The sequence below is a fragment of the Ruditapes philippinarum genome, unplaced genomic scaffold (assembly GCF_026571515.1).
Source record: "Ruditapes philippinarum isolate M1 unplaced genomic scaffold, ASM2657151v2 ctg5172_1_1_1_1, whole genome shotgun sequence".
NCBI lineage: Eukaryota > Metazoa > Mollusca > Bivalvia > Venerida > Veneridae > Ruditapes > Ruditapes philippinarum.
This window is the reverse complement of record NW_026863594.1, coordinates 36983-47309: the sequence shown is the minus strand read 5'-3', so window position 1 is coordinate 47309 and position 10327 is coordinate 36983. Positions and strand designations below refer to the sequence as shown.

The window sequence follows — 10327 nt, the reverse complement described above, 5'->3', positions numbered from 1 at the left end:
ACGCAATCCGTATCCAGTATAATACATCCACCAAAACTTCAGCATTTGCATTCGAAACAAGAACTAATGATAAGAAAAATATGACTGCCTACCAGCAGTTTTGTTACAAAGTGAATGTAGTGTTTGTTTTCTGGTCTGAATGTCAGAAAATAATTTTCTCTGTGCCGGTTTCTTAACATCACATACGAACTGCTAAATGTTTCTTCGGAAAAACAATTTACTGCTAGAACAAACACTATCTTTGTTCCAGAAAATTGCCATTCAATTTGTTTTCCTTAGTTTTCGGTAAACTCAATTTACTTCCGAGTTGCGCAATCAAGTTCACAATAACTATTCGCATTTCCATAGTGTCCTTTTAGCGGCAGTAAAAGTATCACCAGTTCTGATGCAAGATTGACTTAATCTCTTATATTTAGCTCGACTATCCGAAGAATAGGGAAAGCTATTGCAGAAATCTAGGCGTTGATGTAGGCGCCGGCATCACACTTTGGTTAGGTATTCTGAAAGGAATGGGTTTAAACTTTACATACTTATTTGGGAGAATTATAGGAGGACTCTATCCAAGGTAAATGCTCTGATGTAGATTTTGACAGAACTATTTCCCTTTTAGAATCTGAAATTTCTACATAATCTAGGCTTTTGTTTTACCATCAAGCAATGTGAATAGTTGAACACGCTCCTGTTTCGAAGAAAACCTTTTAATATATTCACTGGTACTGCAGAAGGCTACAGTTATTTAAGGTAATCTCTTACAGACGTAAGAATAGCACTGCTATGTTAATAATCTTGAGTTAAAAATAACTTTTTGTGTATTGGACGGCTGGATTCCATACTAGTTGTGTGTCTTTCTTGTTTATAATCTAAATAATCTAACTTCATAATACTGTGCTGTGTTTGTAATTGGTAATTACAAATACTAGGTCTTAACATTGTCTCAATTTAAATTAGGGATTATGATTTTTATCAACCGATCGATTCACAAATCAAGTAGGTATAGACCTAACTGATTTTCAGAAAATACAAACATACTAGTCCAAGATAAGGAGATAAAAGCGTTGTTTAAAAGATATATTCAACATAAACTTATTTCTGAAAGGAGAATTTTAATGCATAGTGAATTGATAGTGATGGATTACATCAAATTTATTATTCAGATAAGTTCACTGATAAAGTTATTACAAAACTAAACGGAAAATGGGTTTGCTTCTCAAACTTAAAGAGCTTTTTTGTTATGATTGCATACCGATTTGATTATGATATTTTGTTTTGCGGACTTCACAAAATGGAAAATGATTGGAGATATTGTTAAAGAGAATATTTATATATATAAATCAAACAGGTAATTAATTCAATTTTGAATACTCCATTATGTACTGATATTTATATCCACACCAAACATAGTTGGTGGATTGGGCTGAGGGCGCTATATAGGCCGTCCTGTCCCGTCCCGTCTCGTTATGTCCCGTCCCGTCACATTTTGGAAACCGGTAGAGATATTACTTTGCAACTAAGCCCATCAAAGTAATATCATAAATAATGTCTTTGTCAAGTTTCATACTTTGATAGTTAGATTTACGAAATTATGCCCTTTTTATTAACTTAGACAATATCCCCAAAATGTACCAAAGTGACTATTGCTTTATTATTAATGAATTTCCTACTTGGACACATCAATTCTTTGGAACGTTCCTACAAGATGACCAGACTGGCCTTGGGTCAAAAAATGACCTTGAAATTCAATGTTGAATTATTGAATTTTGCATATGTTTGCTATAACTGGCTAGAAATTTGTTATCATTTATGTATGGCCTGTCTTCATATTTACACACAACAACATTTAGGACAAGACCTTTATGAAGATTAAAATAACTTTAAACAATAATCTTATATGACTGGATGTTATTATTCATTTGTGTAGATTGATGGTAAATATATATGAACATATAAATGCAAAACATAAAGATTCAAAATAACTTAAACATAATTTTATGACTTATGCTGTTTACTTTATCAAGTAATTTCAAGATTGAAGTAAAAAACTTATATTAGTGTTGGACTTTTAATAAAAAATGACAAAAAATATAAATGGCAAAATAACCAAGTCATAATTTGAATTGCTTCATCCTGGACAAACAGATCATGAGGATAGACCGTCAAGATTTACAAATCTTGAGACATTTAATAAAAATATTATTGTGTTATTTTCTAACTAAGAATATCACAAATAATAGATTAAACTTAACTTAGAAAAATAATTCTTAATACAAAAATAAGATAACCCAAATGAGACAATCAGAAATCGAAAAATCAATTATTTATCTGCTGTAATGTTTAAATAAATATAAGTTTAATGAAATAAATCTAAAACCTCTAATCATCACAACCAACTGCGTGATAGTTTTGAAAGCTCATAGTAGTTTGAATTAGTTCCTTTTTTACTCGAATTGTCGATTTTGTGTACTTTGATATCTCCTCTTTTAATAAAGTGGCTATAGTTTTGTAATTTATGAATGAATTGTCCTCATACATAAACACAACAGTCCTTAGGGAAAGACCCTTACATTGATCCTGATTCATAAATGACCATAACTTTCCAAGCCCAGTTATTGATTTTTTTATAGGAATTGTGATGTAACTGGCTACAATGTTTTATTATTATACGTCCCATCCAATCTTAAAAACCGGTAGAAAAATTAACTTGAACTTGAAACATCAATGCATTATCACAATGCACTGTGTGTTTTAAGTTTGATAACTCTGATAGGAAGTGATAGTTCTAGTTGACAAAAGTAATCGGCTAGGAACTGTTTCAAGAACAATAGATTTTTTTCGATGACCTTTCATGTGTTCTAATGAAAACTGTCGATATTCTTCCAGAGATGAAAAATCTTTAAAAAAACATTTTTATACCTAAAATAAAAGAATGAGCTGTACAAATAAATTTAACGATAATGGTTGCCAAATATTTTGTGATTTACGTCGGGAAAAACTATATAGGTGTAGGGTGACATCTGTGAATTCAAGATATATTCAGTAATATTTTAAATTCATCAGCATTTCTAACCGTGTACACCTGAACATTCATAGTGTCTTCTAGAAAATATAAAGTTGTATCATTTTATGTAATAAATGTAAATCCATTGTTTAGATTGTTCAGTCCTATGTTCTTAAAGCAGATGCAACTGAAAACGTTTGTCTGTGGTGTAGCTTTTAAAAATATACCCTTTAGGAAATTACTAATACCATCAGGAAGAAATACTCCATCTTAAGTGTAACAGTTTTTTCTCTATCATGATAGTTTTTCTTGCTTAAGTACTAATTAATCAATTTAGCCAACTCAAATAGTGAAATAAATAAACAATACAGAAGATATAAAAATCATTTTATTGACACAGTCCGTTAAATAAGTTTACCATTTTTGAAAAAAAAAATAACAAAGTAGTCATTAGTTCGTTTACTTGATATCAATTTACCCTTAAGATCAACACACAAATTATCAGTGTCTGTTGCATTTGTATTACAATGCGTTTTAACAACAAGATAAACGACGAATGAAACGTTATTATAGGACTACCGGTATATTATTAGATAAAGATAAGGTTATAAGGTTTACTTGAAGTATAAATCTTCTATTTTAAATTTAGAGCTTTTATCTCAAACTATGTGCAACTCAACATGTTTGAAACCCTTTAAATCATGTTCTTATCGAAAAATGGAAATACAAGCAACATTAGTTTTAAAAATGATTGATTACATTTACGTTATAATATTTTATTAATTCAGATTGTCTGAATCGTTCATCTAGCCGTGAATATGGAGGAAATCAAGAAGACACTAAGTCAGTATCCTTCAAACTTCAGTGTCAAAGAAACGATGGCTACTATGTCACGTAAAGAAATAAAAAAGATAAAAATCAAATTAGAGGTTGAACTGGAATCTTCTGAAAAAGAATTCAGCACGGACATGGAAAAGTTAAGAGTCGAAAATTTACTTTCGTTTCTTCATTTTTATCTAGGAGATCAAGAAAAGGCGACAAAGTTAAACGAAATAATTTTAGACAGACAACCCGAGAATATAATAGCTTTATCAAACAAAGCTTGGTTTTCTTTGCGAGACCATAAAAACATATTGCAGTGCAAAGAACTTTGTGAACGTCTCAAAACCATAAAGATCAAAAATGAATTGGCTTTTATAATCGCAAAAGCTGAGGTAGCATTTACTTATTCAAGACTAGGAATACGGAATTATAAGAAGGCTTCGTCAGAGTTCGGAAACGTTCTTCGAGATTGCGAGAAATTTAAAAAACTGGATAATGGATCGGACTCTGCTGCTTATTCAACTCCAGTTCAAGTTCCGACCGACTATGTTTGTGTGTGGATGCATCGGAAAGCCCTCTGTCAACGGAGACAGTCAAATTTGAATAACAATGATTAACTAGCAGATATTGAAGAAAAGAAAAAATATTACCATGTTACGCTAAACCTGTATATGGAGATAATTGAGTTAGAATGTTCTGAAAGCGATTGTATCAAGAGATACAAAGCGAGATCATATGTTGAAATTGGTTTTATTTCTTATGATGTCACTAGGAATCAATCCGTATTTCCAAATGGCATGGAAGAGTTTATGCCTACAAATTCACCATTTTTAATGTCTACGAGAGATTATTTTAGAAAAGCTCTTGAGTGTTATCCGGATGATGCATCTGTTCTTGAACAAAGCGGGAAGTACTTTCGATACATAAATGAACATGAAACATCAATGCATCTACTAACTCGAGCTATTCAAATCAAACCAACCTCTTTTGGTTATCATCACATCGCCCTGACGCTCAAAAGGCTGCTTGAATTAAACAAAGGGGCATTAGCTCGACATTTTCTAGAACTTCCTATGGACTGTAGAGATGGGATAAAGAACGTTTCACAACTGAGTATAAAACCCGAACGTTTTCGCAAAAGAGGTACTAATAAATCCTGCGATCCTTCGAGTCTGAAAAGCAAGTCTGGAATAAAATGTCCACAAAAACCAATCATTATAGATTACAATGAACATAAACCTGTTGTTGATAAAGTTATTGCGTATCCTGATAAATCATATGCAATGTCGTCAAACACGAATGCAATTTACGATAAAGCCATACTTTATAGGCAAATAAGTCAACCTGAAACTGCATTAAAGGTTTTAGAAGATTTATTACAGAACAATGATGAATTCAATACACGCATTATGCTTGCAAACATTTACGAGCAGTCCGCATTTTGTATAAGTGATATGTTACTCAACTCAAATGACGTCAAAATGAAAGAAAGAAGAGATATGTATGCAGTCAGGGACTTTTATTTAAAATCATCAATGGAGATTTCATGTGCTCTTATTGATAAGATTCCATCCCTCGAAAATGACTGGAAATCAGCTGCTACACTGAGGAATGTCCTATATGATAAATTAAAGACACAAAGATCGAAAGATACTCTTAAGGAACTATGGTATATTGAAAAAAAGCTCAATGAGCATTCCGATGCAATTGAAATACTTGGAGAATTGCAAACATTAGCCGATGACGAAGAAGAAGAAAAGGAATTTCTTGAAGGAACTGTCCAGCATCAAATTTCTAAAGAGAACTTTGAAGAGGCAGTAATCGCTCTTTGTATGTCTAAGCAAGTTACATATGGGCAACCACTTATTGATAAGAATCTGTACATTAAAGCTTACATCGAAGCTGGTATTGATGCTTTCAGACGAAAACATTATCAAAAGGGGAAAATGCGTATTGAAGAGGCGTTTAGGTTCGTGAGAGAATCTCAACAAACACAGGGAAATAGCGAAGCGTCTAATGGAACAAACAGAGATAAAGAAGAAAATGAATCATTCGACGTTTTCATTCTTTCAAACCTTGATGACGACGAAAATGGACAAAAACTTATGATGCTTTTAAACAGTATTGGACTCAAAACAACGTTCAATACAGATAGTCCAGCGATTAGTCCAGGTACACCGGAAGTACTTGGAATGACACACATAATGAGTCAGTCGAACGCTTTTGTAATTGTAAAAGACTTTGATACTGACAATACAAAAATGCAACATATTATTGATAGAATGCAAAACATTGTTGAATACAGGAACGACAAAACATTGATTTTAGTAGTGACACTACCAGAATCTACGGAAATACAACCTGGATCTATTTATGCAACGCAGAAAAAAATTACAATTGATCTTAAATCTGTATCAGAGGACTCATTTTTTACAGATGTACATTGCTTACCAGAGGGTGTCAAAAGTTTGTTAATGGCTCTTGCATCGGTATAAATAGCTAGCATGCTTTTGAATTGAAGCTCTTTGAAACTTGTACAGTTATGTACATATTTCTATAAATACATGTCCGTAGCAATATGTGCTAGATAACTATGAAAATTTAAATTGTATCTAGCTAGTTAAATGGGACTGGGTGATGTGCCTTAGTTTGTATGTTTGCCATTATTTGTCATAGTTGAAAAGTACATCGATGTGGACTAAAATTACGCGATAAAATAAGAGGAATGTTATTTTATTTTCGCACCATTTGCAGAGTGAACATTGTTATTGATACATCAATTCGTCGAAATAATGACAACTTCGTTGATTAATAGAGCCGATAGATAGTCAAATCGAGACGATGACGAAGCAAAAACATTAACCCTCTCCAAAAGGAAATAAATAAATAATAATTAAATGTAGAAAAGCAATATTGTACAGTTATCCCATTCGAGTAAGAACTGAGCACTTAACGAAAACAGTTCTGGGAAGTTATATGCTCAGGAACACTTGACAAACAATTTTCTTTTTCAAATGAAAAAACACGTAACTTAACAAACCAAACATCTGTAAAGCTGAAAACATTTTGAAGTTTCCAGACCATGTTAGGAGTCAAATATATGAGCATTCAACGAATGCATCCCTCATTTGATTTCACATTTGCTTGAATAAATGGCTGTAAAACGTTTCGAATATACTTAAAATAAAGAAAAACTTCATATAGTTCCAGTTGTATTAGGAACTTCAAATGTTATCATACACAATCTTTGTTCAGAAGGATATGTTAAGAAAATAGAAAAATAGATCGATTATGTTTATCAAAAGTTGAACTTTGAACTGAAAAAGCAGCAACAAAAGTTAAAATCGTGTTGAATGTTCCAGCATAACATTAAATAATATTATATTGCCTTGTTTGATGTTATACAACATGTCCAGTGGCATCGATGTGTAAATATATCGTAGAATTGGTATAGCAAAGCCAAAGTGACAATATCATTGATTTATTATTATGAAGACCGAATCAAAACGATAAAGAGTTTGTATTTTGTTGCACATGCTTCGCCGTATTTAAGCATAATACTTTCCGCCAAAGTGCCGAATTAAAAACTGAAATTCACCCGATGGCTGCAGGGATAATAATTAATACAAAATACAAATATATGTCAACTTGTCCAACAGATGATGTTCATTTGTACTCCTAACCATTTTACATGGACAAGTCCGTGTGTCATTTGCTGTAATAATTTTCTCGAACGTTCGCGTGGTATACAAGTGCTTGTGCGATATTTCTGGTGGCAAAGATTGCTTCGCAAATGGTTATTTTCTTTAAATCTCAGAAGTTAATGATTTCGTGAATTAAAAAAGATTTTGACATTTGATGTTGCTCTTGTCATATCACCAGGTACACAAAGAGTAATTGACACTTTCCCTGTAAAAGATGGTCTTCGTGCTGTTGAAAAAGATGGTCTTCGTGCTGTTAAGACTTGCATTGGAAAATCAGAAATGAGACCAATAACAAAAGGGTGTCCACTTATTAAAGATCTTTGAAAATATATAGTGCAGAAACTGCAAGGGCATACTAATCCCTTTATTTATTATCTGCCAACCATGGGAAAATATATTATTTTTTATGAAAAAGAAATACATTACTGGAAAACAGTAAAATTGCATAAAAATTAAAATGTCATACAAATAGTAAAATAGCATACAACTATCACACAATAATGAAATGGACTGATTTTAGTATGATAGATACTATTATTTTCATACATGTGTGTGATATTGGTCAACAGTTAAAATAGAAATGGATGTTATAATGTTTATGAAATAAGTTTGTGTCATGTCAGTGAAGTCTATTGTTATTTTATAAACAAATTAAATAGAAGCAAGCGATTTCAAACTCTAAAGGTTGTTAATTATTTTTTAGTGCTTTTTGAGGTAAAAGAGATGAAATATATCAAAGATCTTTGAAGACATTTTACATAGACATATATTTGGAATCAATAAGTATTAAGTTTTAAAATAATCAAGGCTTTAACATTCAAAGGATGTTCAATATGTTAGATGACCACACTATTTGTATTCATTTGTTGTAAACTTGGTTTCCAATTAAACCAGCCCATGTTATTATTTACATAATATTGTATTATATTACTGACGATGTACACATTTCATCTTCATAAATATGTTTGAAGAAATAAAGGTTTAAACTAAGATTTTAAGTTTATTGTAATGCTAAATATATAACTATGTTTAGTTTAATTGTGATAAGTAACTTTGTAGAATATATAGATACATTACATTCACTTAGCATGGCCTAATATATCATAGTTTTACTTTCATTTACAAGGGGTTTATACATTTTGAGATACAAGTTGTGGATTTAGCTTTTGTATTCGTTTGGAAGTATAATCCTATATAATAGAGGGAGTACACTCAGAGATTTGACATTCGGCTTAACAGAATTTTGTTTTGAAGAAGTAACATCTCTGAAAGCTCTCTAAGATTGATTAATTAATGGATCTTTTTTAGGCACTTTGGCATATATATGAACCTAAGATTTTTACTGAAACATGTCCGCCATTTCGTCGTACTTTAGTGTTATTGCCTGGGGCCTCGGGAAGCGAAAATACAAAACGCTACAAATCAGCCACTATAGTGTTGTCATTGACCTGTATGATTAAATCATTTAAACCACTATAACCGACAAATTAATATAGAACATTACATAATAGCAAATTAGATTATTCTTATTCCATTGTTAAAAACACACCACATTTTAATAGTTAAGTTAAGTCGGTTCGATTGATGTCCATTGTTTTTATTAATTTTGTAAACGTGGCATTGATACTGAATAAAACATCCTTTCCTCAACGGATTTATATTCCTAAGTTAATTTTCAGATAAAATTTATTTAGTCCAACTTAAGGTTAATTATCTAATTTCATTTTGAAATTTATAATCAAAACCAAGAACTCTTCTTAATTGTTAATTCTTTAAAAGTTCTTATCGCTAAAGGATTTCATTTGCCAAAATTAGTTTTCAAATCATCAACTTCGTGCAGCCAGATAGGACAACCGGAAGGCGTCCAGAAGGGCAGTGAAAAAAGAGGGCACAAGGGCAGAGAAAGGACGGGTCATATCCATTTCAGGTAATAAATAAAAATTAAGGTAAAGCCCCCTGATGCATCACCTCTACTTCGAAGAATGTTTAAATAGGCTACAAATACTCTCAAATTCATGGACACTTAGGGTCATGAGTTCAAACCCCAGTAAGGACAACTTATTTTTATTTTTTTAAAGTTTATCGATCTATAATGGAAGGCATTGTTGCAACCACTATTGAAATAAAACCACTATTGAAATAAATTATTTCAATAGTGGTTGCTAATTATTTCTCATAATAAGCTTCATAACCCACCACTATTGAAGTAATTTATTTCAATAGTGGTCGTAATAAACTTCATCATCAACCACTATTGAAATAATTTATTTCAATAGTGGTCGTAATAAAATTCATCACTAACCACTATTGAAATAATTTATCTTAATAGTGATGTTTATAATTACATGTATCCTTAATTGATTTATTTTAATATACAGGGGGTTTGAGTTGAAGTTCCGGTAATTTCCAATGTGTTAATTCTTGTACAAATAATTCACGATTTTCACATTATATATCAATAGAAAGAAAAAGGTAAAGAAAAGAATATGAAAACAATTCTATACATCATTCTACGAGATTTTTTTTTTATTTCTGCACAACAGTAAAAAATCCGAAAAGAGGTACGTTAAATTCATAGTCTCGGTTATAATTACTGTAAAATATAAGTCTTTAATACCTTTTATTTGCATTTTAATTTGCGTGAATTGGTTAAATATTTTGGCACACACGTGAATATTGTAACATTATACCATATTTCCTTTTAGTCTTGATTATTAATACCGTAAAATATGCAAGTATAATACCCACTTTTTATATCTGATATTGTTCGTTAGATAAAGTGTTTCTTGCGTTACAATAGTAATAA

The 10327-nt window shown here is 31.3% G+C and overlaps 1 protein-coding gene across 1 annotated transcript; it reads left to right on the top strand.

The window, feature by feature from the left end:
• The first annotated feature begins 3788 nt into the window (after positions 1 to 3788).
• Positions 3789 to 8481, top strand: LOC132722618 (uncharacterized). Its single transcript, XM_060707143.1, is given in 1 exon segment — positions 3789 to 8481. A coding segment is annotated over 1 exon segment (2499 nt). The 5' UTR covers positions 3789 to 3813; the 3' UTR covers positions 6313 to 8481.
• The last annotated feature ends 1846 nt before the right edge of the window (positions 8482 to 10327 follow it).